Here is a 15504-nt window from a genome sequence, read left to right on the forward strand (position 1 = left end):
GATATAGCAACTATTAAAGTGTATAACGGGTTGCATATAGTTTGATACTTGTAGTTCACTAACTTTAAACCTTAAGAAGAACTAGCCTTTCTGTTGCTTGGTATGAAGGGGTATTTGGTTTTTCCTTTGAAGAAAAATATCCTCTGGGCTGTTTGCTGCAGGGAAGGGAGATGAGAGCAACACTGTTGTTTTCGATTTGACGGACTAATACAGGCTTTCCATTGTGGGCTCAAGCCAATAAGATTACATCTTGCAGACACCAATAATTTTGCCTCTAGTTACCAAAGTTTACTGAGGCATAACTAATCGGGGCATTTGTGGGGATTAGTTTTAATACATAAGGGAGAGTTGTCATGGAAGATTAAAATTCATAAGCAGTATAAAAAACATTACTATAGAACACAAAGTCCACCATTTGCCTGAAACATGGTAATTGTTTTATTCCAGTTAGTTAGGACATTGTCTCCAATGTCAGGTGTGATGTCTGCATATTCTGTGCTGATTTTATCATGGGCTTTTCAGCAAATACAGTGAGCAGGGAGGTTACTTCACTGGGCCTCTATGACTAACCTAAATAGTAACATTTCTACATGAATACAAAAAAAATGAAAGGAGCCTTTACTGAAGGGGCAATAACTACAGCTGGAAGTCAGTTTGCTTTATCTTTCATTGGCATAAAAACCTTCTCCCAAACTCCTGAGGCTTTTGTATTTAAAACCTTATTTTCGCATTTTTCACTTTCACTCAGGTGAACTCTGTTTCTCCTGCCATCTCTGCTACCAGAAGTATATTCAGCAAAACATTTTTCATTCCTGTGCCAAATGTGAAACACAGGGGTGATGTTTCCAGCTGGTACTCTTTTGAACAGCTTGTCTTTTTAATTTATATTTGTGAGATTAATTGCAGGTATAAAAGTAAATTTGTACAAGTGCAAGTAAATGTATATAATAGTGTATTTTAGAGAAACAGATATACAACCTGCAGCCTACTGTACCACACATACCCTGAAGAGAGATCCCTGGAATCTGGTGATGGCAAGATACTATAAAGTAAACAGATCTCCCCATTACAGGGCCCCTGTGAGGGACTGCTTGTCTGGACTGAGGAACATTACTAGATGTGTGCCAGCCTAACAATCTGTTAACTTTGTTCCTTTCTGGATTTTCTCATTTTGTTTTATATCATTTACATTCCCTTGATGTCCCTGCAACTTTAATTGGGCGATTTCATTATCAAACGTGACCAAAAAAAAAAAAAAAAAAAACACATGAATCTATAAATAAAGATGTGATTGGATTTTTCAAAACAATATTTAAATAGGGAATGACAACAAAATGTTTCCTAACCTAGTTAAATATATAGCTAAGGCCAAATGTTTTGCATCACTTATAATTTTTAATGACACATAATTAACATAAATAAAAAAAATAAAAACATTATGAATGTAATTACATCTTTTACCATGTAATCAAATAAACTACAAAATGATATCACAAAAGTCTCCCAGAAGCCATAATAGATTTTGAAATGTCACATTTGAATTTCTGTTATTTATGAAGCAAAATTAGTGAATTCTAGAGTGACGCAAAACCTTTGGCCATAGCTGTACATCAAATCGGGCATCTCATCTGCTCTAGTAAGTGATTACTAATCTGTGACTGATAAATTATCCCACCTCCAAATAGCGAAAAACAAAAATCCCCTGTTACACTGTAAGCCCCTCCTGTAATTACACAATGTCCTCGTTGTTGTCAGCTACATCATTCACAGCTTACACATGAGCACAAGAGATTAGATTCCCTTCTTCTCAGGCAGTGTTTTCAGTAAATGGAATTTGCAAGAAGGATTCAAACTGGAAGTCCTTTTTTTGTATGAAAGAGGGCAAAAAAAAAAGGATTTTCCAGTGGATCCTTTCATCTGTCACAAACGAAACAATTTCTGCTCTAAAAGGAAAATGAGTAGCTGAAACTGAAAACAAACAAACTGCCAACTGGGGCAGTGGAGAAATGACATCAGTTATATACAGTCACACTGTAGTAATATTACTGTCATTGACAGGTTAGCGCTAAGCAAGATCACTCAAAGATGTATGACAGATAAGCAGACCTTATCCAGAATAACAGCTACATTAAGATGTTTTTAATACACGATTGATTTTTTTCCCCCCCGATTTCCTGGACATTTTGGATGGTTTTCTTGCAATACGTCAGTGATTTATGCTTTTGTTCAGTATACTCAGCACTCTTTCTGAACTAATAACTTGTAGTTTTCATTATTTATTAACTGATTTACTATGCACCCTGCAGTAAATCACAGAAATTATCTGAATGTCTTACTTGGCAATAATTATACTGTAACTGTAACATTATCGCGATACTGCAAAAGTAACTGCATTAAAAATAATGCAGTTTTTTTTTTGTTTTTTTAAGGGTCGCTATAAAGGGTGCTGGAAATAGAGCACTGGAGAAATGTATCCACATTACAGATCTGGCACAAAGCAGTACTGAAAGCTTCACCACACAACCTGTCTTAACGGCCATGAAAGCTCCACACACTGCCTATACAGGCCACTTTTTGCTCATCACCATCATTCTTTTGTGCAAGTCAAGAAGGATGCATCTCCCTTTTGCTGATTGCTGAGATTAACCAGGAGGCTTCTCAGCCATTGACTCACAAAATAAGCATACAGGTCACTATCACGTTGCAAAGAGTTTATCTTGCTACATGATTTCTTAATAATAAACAAGGGAGAGGAGAGGTGTTCTAAGATACTTCATTTCTCTTATCAGAAAGGTGTTGAATGCTATTTCATGAACACTAATTGGACCCTTTCAGTGTCTCAAGGCTACCAGGCAGTGACCCAGCCTACAAAAAACATCAAATGTTAATAATGTAAATGCACCCTGCTGCTGAGTAATTCTGATGTTGTGGTGTAAGATTGGTGGTGGACAGAATCAGTTTATTTATTATTATTTGGTTTAAATGAGTGATAACATCCATTTACTTCTTTTTAGTGTGAGAGACATTACGACTGGCCCTTTTACTGTTCTGCAGACTGTAATTTTGCAAGCTATTTTGTTTTTTCTCTTCAATCTATTTTGCAGACACATTAGAGATGGAATTGTTTGTGTTTATCTTACTAGGTCTACAGCAATCTGACCATGTGATCTACAGCAAAGGCACCAGATTCAGGAACCTATCTATAGCCTTGTATTTGACATTTTTGCATCCCTGTATCTTGACCTAACACCAAATGGTTCACAGCACCAAAAATGGGAAACACACGATAACATTAATAACGCTACGACCAAAAGTTCTGCATCACCCTATAGAATTAACTATTTTTGCTTTGTAGTTTCCCATACACTGACAAACTGACAAAAATGGAACAATGTTACATTTCAAAATCTAACTGTAACTGAAATACCGTAGCACTATTATGGATTCCGGTAGACTTCTGCAATATCATTTTGTAGTTTCTTTGATAACATGATGTTAAATAAAATACCTAAATTATGTTTATATAGTTTTTTTTTATTTTAATTTTTTCCACATATATAAATGATGTCTCAATCCAGCAATGTTAGGTAATGCAAAACCTTTGGCCATAGCTGTAGGTAAGAAAATTGATTTGAAAGAACTGGCTATCACTCCTTTAAGCTGAATAAAATATTTTTCAATGTACAGAATACTAAAATAAACATACTGTCATTTCTTCATTTTGCTAAAACAGGTTAAAACCCCTTTATACTACACTCCCTCAGTCACTCTTGTGTAGCAATCTAATAGCACAAACAATATCTGACATCCCCAAAAAGTGTTTCATAGACACTGGGTTTATCTGTCAATTACAAAACTCATTCTCTAAAAGTTTATTGTGATGAAATTTCATAGCATTTTTTCCCTCGACATACTGTGTGTATTAATTAAGTCTGATACACAGTAAGTACTGTAACTGATATACTGCAGCATCTGTCCCAGTGACAGTATTCAACATTAACATTACTTACACTGCATATTTTTCTTCTCAGAAGAAAATTAGGAGGCACTTGTTTTAATTCCTTGACAAGATATCTCACATTGTTCTTAATGCCACAGTTTCTTTGACTGAAACTAGATGATCAAACTGTTTTGCTGAAGTTGTCCTAAAGCACACAAAAAAATACATTTTCACATTTCTCAGTCAGAGACAGATGTTTTGTACCTAAAATGTAGACAAACTGCTCTCAAATGCTGACCACTAACATAAACTGAGAAGACTTTCATAATTACCAATGTGACATTTTAGCATATTTTCATGAAGCCTCAGAATGAAACTATTACAGGCACAGCAGCTTTTTAAAGAGACACGTTAGTTAATTATACATTTGTTAATTTTGGAATGTACGTCCTTGAATGGCATTATATATATAGATATATAGATATATAGATATAACTGCAGTTTGTTCAATCTGTAGCGAACTTACATTTCTTACAACACACATTCACTTGTTTCTACCCTTAAAGACATTAAATTACATTTACAAAACATACATTTCAGATTTTTTTTTTTTTGGAGATAAACATTTGTCCTCAGCAATCCAACAAAAGCAATAATAATAAGGGGTTATCGGACAGCGAATGTCTGTGTACGTGGGTAACACTGGCAGAAGCAGAAGTGATGGATCACGTGCCGATCAAACCCATACACAGACGCAGAGAGACCTATAACTATATTATATACGCTTTATTGTAAATATACAAGTAAAAAACTAAACAAAAAAACAACAATATTTGTTTTCTAGTCATGACCAACCTTTATTTAATTCATTGTCATTTCCACTGAAAAGAGGGAAAGGGTTAATGAAAAAGAATACAGTTAAGTGGCTGAGGTAGTTGCCCGATTATGATGTCACTGTTCTGAATTGAGTTTACAGTTGAATGGAATTCCAACAGGTGCCTCAGGCAACTTTTTTTTTTTTTTTTTTTAAAGCAGTTGACGTCAACATCAACTGTGCTGATATTAAAACTATAGCACAGGAAAAAAATATGGTATGGCTGATGTCATGAACTGTGTTTCTCTGTGTTGGAATTCATGGAATAAAGCATGTGAGACATGTGCTCTGATTGGCTGAAAGATCGTCAGCAGTCTAGAATTGTGGGACTACCACACTGATAGGTATGTTTATTAGGCACCTTATATCCAGTTCTGTGCTACAAAAGTTTGCCTTATAACAAGGTAGCACTGTTTGTATTACTGTTACAGTTATTTGAGGTGTATTCCAGTTACTCATCCTTTAACACACACACACTTGGAAAAAAAATCCCACACAATACAAAGTTAAACATGAACTGATGTAGTTTTACTATATTTGGCCATTCATTAATAACAAATAGCTGTTATAAAGTGCACCAATAATCAGCATACACACTGTTCTTTGTGTTTTAGTTATACTACGAGGTGTAACGCTTATTTATTCTTTATTGTTGTGGAATTAACTCCCTAACTTCAAGGTTATTCAAAACAATGAGCCAAAGTAAACAGTGTGTCAATACAACACACATCAGAGAGGAGGAGGGGGGAGAATAGGTTCATGACACTCAAACTCTAAACTGCCATGCTTGAAGTTTTACCTCTACCGATCAGTTCTAACACCAGTTCATGTATTAATAAGCTTCTTTTTTTTGTCAATTTTTTTTTGGTCATTTTTTGTTTGTCAATTTTTTTGAAAACTGTTCTTTTTTTTTGCATACAAATTCAGGGTATGGTATTTGTATTTGCAAGTCATACATATTCATATAGTATGATGAATGCTTTAAAGTCAGCATAAAAGATAAGCTGCATGACTATATATGAAGACAACAACTACAACTCTCACAGCACTGTCATTGGTTAACTTTTAAACACCCAAGCATTATTTATAAAAGAAAAAGCTGAAAGTCACTATTTTTTTTAAAAATTGTAACTGAACCACATCATCAGTATTTCAGTTGGATGTGATATTCTACTAACAAATGTTTAATTTAGCTTTCAGTAGCACAATTGTGGTGTCTGCCAATGGGCAACTATCTTTAAAACGTCTACTCATGTACAAAAGTGGAAATGCTGTATACCTTTTTGATTTCCCTTGATTTACGAGTATCATGCAATGTATTTATTTAATTGTTCTTACTCATTTTTGTATATTTTTTAATATATTTATAGTTATTTATTTATTTATTTTTGTGTTAGGATAGTGTTGTCTTCACATAGACTCAAATAATGGTATTTAGTCATTCATTTGCTCATACACATCCACCCTATTGCGTGTTGACATGTTTATAAGGATGCAGTGGTGGCCATGGGCGCTGCCGGGGCTCCTAGAAGACAGCCTTTGAATCCTTGCAGTCCTGGCCAGTGGTGCCTGAGTTAGTCTGTTTATTGTCTGCCTTTTCGCCCAGATGTTTCACTTGTCTGAAAGATGGAAATGTCAAGAAGAGCACAGAGTTCCAAGGCAGATGCCACCTTAGGGTCACAGGTCATCACCAAAGGTGACTTCTTTTAAACTAAACAATATTTACATTCTGATAACAAAGGCATGAGATCACACAGACTCCCATTTTTCTCTCTTTTCTTTTTTCTAAGCTAAAAAGCTAATCATTTATTTACCCCCCTCCTTTTTTTTAAAGTAGTTTTTCTAATTAAAATGGTACCTTTTACAATTTTATAAACTGATTCTAGCCTGAAGAATGTACTTTGTTCAACCTAAACTTAAGGAAAAGCCTGACATTTGTGTAACCTTTTTCAGTCACACCTACTAAAAACAATATTCTTGAATAATTTCAGCTACTTCCTGTCCTCTGCCCATGTTTTCATTATTACCATTTGATCTTATGTGCCATATTGTTCAGGGAACAGACACTCAAAGGATTGTGAAACAACTTGTATTTCTGTGGATCTCATTATGACTAATTAAATATACAAAAGCGTGTGACGAATACAAGCTATGTATAGCATTCAGGCACGCTAAAAATAGTTTGACGTAGTATGCAAATTACTGATTTCTTTTATTAGATAGTTTCACAGCAAGTGACACACACACACTAAAAGCCAAATATTTTAGTTAAAGGTAATCAAATAATCCTTTATCAATACTGTGACTGTAAAGGAGCAGCTCATTATTGTTATCCAATGTTTATAATGTTAATTGGTTAAAGGGGTGGGCATGTATTTTAGTGAGTGGTCAAATCAAGCACAGTATATATATTATACTTTCTGTCCTGGAGTGGTATGACTACTTTATGATGCCTTGGCACATTTAAAAAAATGAGTATCTCCTGGCTCCCAGATCTTTCTAGGTTCTTTGTCCACACTGTACCCAGTCCATCTTAACCCTGTTGTGATGTCTTTGTTTATATCTACCTTTCACGTGATCCGTTTTCTACCTTCATTGTGCCTTCCACAGGGTCCAATCCTTGTTCTGACAGCTGTTTCAAGGCATTTAGGGCTGCCTGTTGAACAAAACAGATGGCTTTGTAAATGTTACATATCACCTGCTTTTAAAATAATTTCGGCTATCTCAGAGACACCGTGCCAACAGGATGCACTTTGCAGCCAGTGCTTGTTTTGGTAGCTATCCTTTAAAAACATTTTTGCATGACTATTATGTAAACATTTCTATTTTGTGACGTCTAGGGTTCTCTCAAAGCGATCGCTAGTACTGGTAAGCTGAAGGCAGTGAGTGAGACTGGACTAATTCTTCCTGCTTTCTCCACAGGGGATGAAGGTGTTTGTAATAGCATTTTTGCAAGTGATAGCTCATACTGCTGTAGACATGCACAGTGAATCACAGGACTAATCTTTAGAAAACTTTAATACTTGTACTTAAGATTCCACTGACCTATGTGACGGGACCAATGGCAGTTTCTGTGCTAATATTTTTTTTTTCTTTTTCCAGTAACATGATATAATCCATGAAATGTGTTAGAATTGAATTTGTTTTTTTTCATCATCTCAACACATTCTTTAAGTTAACCATGGGAATATTACCAGGTTCTTTTCTCTAATTCAGGGGTGTCCAAAGTTGGTTCTTTGACTCTTGGTCTTTGTAACAACCTTGTTCTAAATTATTTAATTGAACCAATTAATTCTCCACCCAGACCCTGAAGTAGTTTAATTATATCTTTTTACCTGTTAAACCTGGAGTGAAATGGCTCTCCAGGGCCATGACTGTACACCCCTGTTCTAATTATTGGATGAATTTAGAAAGGTGAGTTTGGATAATTAAGAAGAGTGCTCAACTGGTACAATAACAGGTCTTCATACTCAATACAGCCAAATATATCTTATGAATCTCTATGATCTATGATCTCATGATTTTTAATCCTATTAACGATTATACCGAGATTACTGATTGTTGCTAAAACCCTTTTTAACATGAAACCCATCTTGCTGGGTGAATGAAAAACTTCCCAGTACTGGGATATGTGTGCCAAGCAGAGTTTTAGATGAGAGATGCCCTCCAATACAGAAACAACATTTAAAAAAGAAATACAAAAATTAAAATGGTTCTGTAACAAAATTTTTCTTCTATTCAACATACCACCTATTTTTGAGTTATAACCTGTGCTCCAACCCACTAAACCAATACAGAACAATAACATGGTAAACCTAACTGTGCTTACTATAGAAACCGGGTTATATTAAATTGAAGTGTGAGGTCTTAACTTCTTTTGCAGGTCTTATGTCATTATTTGCATTAAAAAAGAAAGAAAAAACATTGAAAAATGTAAAATATTTTCACGTAAAAATGATTTGTGTGCCTCTTGGCAAAGACACCTGGTCCTTTAACATACATCTCTTCACTGATTGTTCCTGATATGCACTCTCTCCCTTCCTTTGCTTCTGACGTCTTAGCAATTTAATCCAGATGTCTGAAGCCGATGGAGCGGTTCTCAGGATGGAGGAAGATGACATAAATCTTGCAGCTGACAGTGATCCCACTGAGCTTGCTCTGGGTGTCTCGCAGAGGACCTGTTTAGGGCCAGGAGAGCTGCTGGGTACGAAGACAGATGTGTCCATTCCGATCTTAAATTAATCAGGAATTAGCTGCTCCCCAATTACAGTTTTGATGGTGTGACTCTCACAGATGTTGTGCAGGTGAAAGAGTCAAGCGTTTTCCCCACAAGTCGACTCCCTGGTATCCCCACGCTGCTGGAGACCAACTTGATCCTTCCGACCAGCTTTTGGGAAACAAATCTGAGACAGGCCAATGACCATGCAAAGGAGCCCAGTCACTGAGGAGCAGTCTTGTCAGGGTGCTTGTCTATGATGCTGAATTTAACAATAACATTTCTTGCAAAAAAAAACAAAAAACAAAAAAAAAACATATCATTAACCATTATTAAACGCTTCCCAAAAACTAAGCAATATAGAACTCACTGTGGTACCTTTATAATACATTTCTCCCAAAGCTCATCACATTATGAAAAAAGGGGTACAAAATGAGATCCTGAATTTAAGTCCTTACTTGTCAGGTTTTTATTTCCTTATTTTCCTACACTTAAGACCAAAGATCCTCCCTTTCAAAGCAAAACAACTGACTTCAAACCCATGTTGTACTTGTTGTCCCATGGGCCAGTGAGCTGGGTCTGTGTTAGCACACCACTAGTACATTGACCCTCTGCATTGGGAGGTCAGAGTTCAAGACCCCCCCACCCTGCCAGTCAGGCTTGGATCGGATCTAGAGATGCAGCACATTTACGGGTCTTGATCACACACAGCAGACGTCCTCAGCAATGAGGTTAGGATCTACATGAAAACCCTTCCCCAGTCCCATGCTGGTGAATCGAAAAACACATTGAATAGCACCACCATCGAAGGGAATCTGCAGCTGAACAATCTCGGCTCAACCAGCAGGGGGAATGTCAAGCAAGCCTATTGCCTCTGTTAATATTTTTAATGACTCACTAGCTAACTTCCAATTACATGTAACCAAATATTTTTTATCTGTCAAATTACAAGTAAATATATGCATATTAAACATTATGAAACAATTTGCAGCAAATAGCATTATTTACACAGGGGACACAGAGAAATACCCCCCCTCACATTGCAGCAGTACTAAAACTTTTATTTCTCAATAATGTATTCATATACTCAGAAGTCTCCACTAGGACCCAATACAAACAGCAATCAACTAAGGCAGACAGGAGAAAGTGGAGCCCAGTAGTGCAATTAATCTTTATTTTCACTGTGAAATTTTCAGTCGTGATACTATTTACGATGTCTATGGTTTAAGTAATATAAAAATATTTTCTAGTTCAAAACTGTGAACTTCTTGTCGTAGAGTGACTGTGAAATAACCCATCTTGTCCTCTGAAGAGAGAGCTCATGACCACACAAGCGCCAATCTGACTGAAATTAATGTTTTTTATTTTTTTATTTTATTACAATATGTAACTGAGATATAACAATCTTCATGCATGCTCCAGCTAAGGAAACTGGCACCAATATTACTTGTAATTGTCTTTCAATACAATTTAATATCACTAGCAAACAAGTGTGAGAAGAAAGAATGTGTTTAATGTACAAATATAGGTATGTATTATGGATTCCAATACAGGTATTTCCCAGTACTGAATTATATTTGTTTTCTGTATACTACCGTATTTGATAAGTTACTCACAACCACTTAAAACCGCTTAAGATATAAATGGTATGATACAGGCTGTGTCGTAATTCCGCTAAATATTTATTTATTCTGCTGTCACTATTGTCACTGTAACTCTGCACTGCACTGACAAAAGTACCAACCTCCACTGGAATGTCAATCAGCTCTGTCAGGATGTGGAACACGTTCTGTCAGATAAACACAGCTCTTTTTCAGGGTTAGGAATAGAAATATCCACAACTGAGAGGCTGTTAACCAGGCCAGACATTTAACACAGAATACTAACTGGTTTTCTGATAACATTTTTTTTTTTTTTTAAATGTAGATGTGTAATTGAACTGGTATGGCAAGCAATGTATTGAACGATTAATTAATACATATTTAAAACACAAATAAATATACTGATTATTGAAATAATTTAGTTATTACCAGTGGATCATTTAAATCAGGGCTTCAAAACCCTGGTCCTGGGGACCCCATGTGTCTTCTGGTTTTCATTCAAACTGAGCTCTCAATTACATATCTAGCTTAATTAGACCCTTTTTTTTATTGTTCTCAGCTCTTACAAAGTTGCAGAGTTGAAATTACTTATAAAATGTTATAGCTTACTTGCAATCTGCCATTGTTTAATCTGAAAACAAGTAAAAAGGTCTAATTAAGCAAATGATTAGTTCAATGAAGGGTCTGGTTGAGTAACTGAGAGCTCAGTTGGAATGAAAACCAGAAGACAATGGCGGTCTCCTTGACCAGGGTTGAGATTCCCTGGTCTAGATACAAACCACTACTTGGCACATTTCCCCAGCTAGAGTACAATTAAGGGCTAACAAACCTGTTTCTGTTCCAACTTCTTCTCAAGTAATGCTGCAAAGCATTGTTCTCAAAGTAAAATTCTACTAACAAAAATCTGCAGTCCTTTATATACAAAAAAAAAACTGATTAGATTCAATTTTAATTTAGAAGCAGCTATCCTTCTAGCAGCTTTTAAGAGCAGTACATGTAATTGTAGTGTTAGCAATACCTAATTAAACACAATTACAGCATCATATTGTTTTATATTTTCTAACCCTCTAATGCTGTGCTACATTTCAAACGTCATAGGGCTAGGTTGTAATCACATCCACACTAAGTGTGAATGTAAGCTTTTACCATCTCCCAATCAGAGAATATATCTACTTCCTAAAGATAGATAAACACTATAAATCAATTCCAAGACAACTTCTTGTTAAAAACCTGGCAAATCGGCATTACACTTCTACCTACTGTAGCATCAGCCAATTACTCCATTATTTTTCTAATGAGATAAAGTGCTGATTGAAGCGGAATTGTCTGAAATATCAATTTGGAGGAATATGTTTAATCTACTCAAGACAGTTGAGAGTCTACCATCTCTGTCACTGTTTGAGGCCCAATTAAAAAAGTAACTTTGTTCTTAAATCTAACTCTTGTGATGAAAGGAAATGCAGGTAATGGACTATCAGGCTTTTTTTTCCCCCAAGGCTTTGAATGGAATGAGGGCTACAAGCCAGGAGTTATACGTACAATTCATAGCGAAGAATTTACAGCATTTTACAATATTTAATATTTTAGGACTCAGGTTCTTTAAATAACGTCCTAAATTCAAGAATTTGTCTGTATTGCAAAACAGTATCTCAATAAAACTAACATAACTATATTTACCAAGTAAAGCTGTAAATGTCAGAAATAAACATTACGATTTACTTTGTACATTTACTGGTGAATCTCAATAGCAACCAGCGGTTTCCAATTTGGCTGCCCCTAAATGATTTAATTTACAGTTAACTGATATTTATTTTTCATCAAACTACTATGTACTCTTCAACACCATTGTGAATAATTTTAAGGCGCTTTCAAAAGAACTCCGGGACAAAGTTGTTGAAAGGCACAGATCAGGGGATGGGTATAAAAGAATATCAAAGGCCTTGAATATCCCTTGGAGCACAGTCAAGACGATTATTAAGAAGTGGAAGGTTATGGCACCACCAAGACCCTGCCTAGATCAGGCCGTCCCTCCAAACTAAATGACCAAAGGAGACTGATCAGAGAGCCGACCAAGAGGCCAATGGCAACTCTGCAAGAGCTACAGGCTTTTATGGCCAAGACTGGTCAAAGTGTGCATGTGACAACAATATCCCAAGCACTCCACAAATCTGGCCTGTATGGTAGGGTGGCAAGAAGGAACCATTACTCAGAAAAGGCCACTTTGAATCCTGTTTGAAGTATGCAAAAAAACAGTCAGGAGATTGTGTAGCCATGTGGCAAAAAGTTTTGTGGTTTGACAAAACTAAAATGGAACTTTTTGGCCTAAATGCAAAGCGTTATGTTTGGCGCAAACCCAACACAGGGCATCACCCAAAGAACACCATCCCTACTGTGAAGCATGGTGGTGGCAGCATCATGTCATGGGGATGTTTCTGATCGACAGGGACTAGGGCACTTGACAGGATAGAAGGAAAAATGAATAGACCAAAGTACAGAGAAGTCCTTGAGGAAAACCTGCTGCCCTCTGCAAGAAAGCTGAAACTGGGACAGAAGTTCACCTTTTAGCATGACAACGACCCAAAGCACACAGCCAAAGCTACACTGGAGTGGCTAATGAACAAAAAGGTAAATGTCCTTGAGTGGCCCAGTCAGAGCCCCGACCTAAATCCAATCAAAAATGTATAGCATGACTTGAAGATTGCTGTCCATCAACGCTCCCCAAGGAACTTAACAGAGCTTGAACAGTTTTGTAAAGAAGAATAGTCAAACATTGCCAAACCTAGGTGTGCAAAGTTGGTAGAGATCTATCCCAACAGAGCTGTAACTGCTGCCAAAGGTGCTTCCACCAAGTATTAACTCCGTTAATGCAGTTTCCGTTTTGCATTTTAAATAATTTTTTTTTTTTCTCAATAAAAACTTTTTCCCCCTTAACAGTGTGGATTATGGATATATATATATATATATATATATATATATATATATATATATATATATATATATATATATATATATATATATATATATATATATACTAATAATATTCAATTAATTAATTAATTTTTTTTATTATGTAGTTTAATCCCGTCCCATCATAGCAAGACTAAAACTGATGTTTCATTTTCTAAAGGATATGTTAAAAGGAGCTGCCTGACTCTCTCTCATATATGGCAGTAACATGAGATTACATTAGAAAGAGAATCCCATAAAGCCCACAATTCTTTCCAGATCAAAGCTTCGGAGCAGTCTGATAATAACATTCCTTCATCTCTTCTGGGACATTACAGCAACTTTCTGCACATCACTAACAGTAAACACAGTTTTTCATTTTAACTTGCTTTCGTCAAGCCCACCCCCACATAAAATGTGGACCAGAACTATTTCTTGAAGTAACTTGGCCTTATTAGAGGTAGAGGGGATGGAGCGCTGAATTACAGTCTCTCACTCAGCCAGCTGTGAAATCAAGCACACACAGGGCCTTGAAAGACGCAAAATGTAGCATTGGATGCCAAGCCTTGCTTACAGAGAATTATGTCTGCAACACATAGCATACATTCAGATAATCTTCTGCATAGTATATACGTAATGGATGATCAATCATTTTTTGTTGTTGCACACACAGGGCTCCAGACCCTTAATCTTGTGCTGCAATGATAGCAATTATATTTAAAGGGAATAAGAAAGCTGAGAAGTAGAAAAAAGTGTATCCTATAATGTATGAAAATGCACGCTTTACTTGGCTTCTTAATAACAGGGCTCAACTGCATGATTCTCAACGTATTATCAACTGAAACTACATGTTTCTAAAGGGATCCTATTGTCTGTGTAATATTTTCAGAGACCCCGTAACATGCATCCTATTTAAAAAAATCCTATTTGTTGGCTTGTGTCAATTTGCTGACATTAACCAGCTTCCCAATATGGCAGCCATCTTAGGTCGCACATGAAAATGGACGTTCGCTTTAGATTTTGCCTGATGAGATTCCATACCACTGAAAATATGAGGTTTGCATTTGAAATGCTTTAGAAGTAGCTTATATCAGTGGCATGCTTACAAAAACTAAAAAGCTCCCCTCATGGGTGATCGAATTTGCCAACTAGTACATGTTAATGTGTTGGCGATAAAACCACTGGATGTTTTAACAGCTGTACACAGAAACAATGTGTACTTTAAACAGGATATTTGAGCTTACTGGCCCAATTAAATATAAAACAGAGCTTTTACTGATAAAACCAATGTAAACACCTAGCCTTGTCTTCAACTGCTTTAATTGTGTAATTCATAAAAAAAAAAAAAAATACAGTGTATTATTATGCATTTGTTTTAAAGGCAGTTTCACATATAATGAACAGAACAGAAGGTCTACAAGTGCCACTTGTTTGGATGCCAAAATTGCTGCTTTTTAAAAAGTGGTCACAAAATGAAAAAGGAAGCCACTTTAAGAAGTGCAGAAGAAAGCAGGAGAGTTCCCCCTGGGGAAATGCCTTCCTGTGCTGCAGTTACAAAAGCCTGACTAACATAACATCCTACAAAATTTAGGACATGTTTGGATTGTATAGAAATACGCTGTCAAAAGAAAAGCAAACTATTTAAGCTTTTCATAATAATAGATGCATTGGCTTTGGGGTGGAATACCATGGCTGCTTTAATTCAGTGTTGCAGTTCACATGTGTCATTAGTTGCTACCAGGGGACACACTTGAGCACACACATGGAACCTAGAATAGGAATTGGTTAAAGAAAGCATGCCCGATTGCTTTTAGCTACCAAATGCTGTCTGCTGCAATGCACACCTTCATTGAAGATGTGATACTGACATGCCCTGCAGTCCAAAATCACAGCTTTCAATGAATGATATGCTTAGCCACTGGAATGA

At 36.2% G+C, this 15504-nt stretch overlaps 1 protein-coding gene across 3 annotated transcripts in view; it reads right to left on the reverse strand.

Moving 5' to 3' along the window:
- Positions 1-4711: 4711 nt before the first annotated feature.
- Positions 4712-15504, reverse strand: part of LOC121314356 (double-stranded RNA-binding protein Staufen homolog 2-like) — an 89983-nt gene continuing 79190 nt past the window's right edge. For 2 of the 3 annotated variants that reach the window (XM_041247515.1, XM_041247513.1), the window contains exons 13-14: positions 7382-7470; positions 4712-6433 (exon numbers count right to left, since the gene is read on the reverse strand). In XM_041247515.1, coding sequence (XP_041103449.1) covers positions 6340-6433; positions 7382-7470 — 183 coding nt within the window. In that variant the 3' untranslated portion in view covers positions 4712-6339. Of the gene's footprint in view, positions 6434-7381; positions 7471-9184; positions 9191-15171; positions 15196-15504 lie in introns of all 3 variants that reach the window. The other variant, XM_041247516.1, reaches the window with a different exon arrangement.

Source organism: Polyodon spathula, chromosome 4 (assembly GCF_017654505.1).
Source record: "Polyodon spathula isolate WHYD16114869_AA chromosome 4, ASM1765450v1, whole genome shotgun sequence".
Taxonomy (NCBI): domain Eukaryota; kingdom Metazoa; phylum Chordata; class Actinopteri; order Acipenseriformes; family Polyodontidae; genus Polyodon; species Polyodon spathula.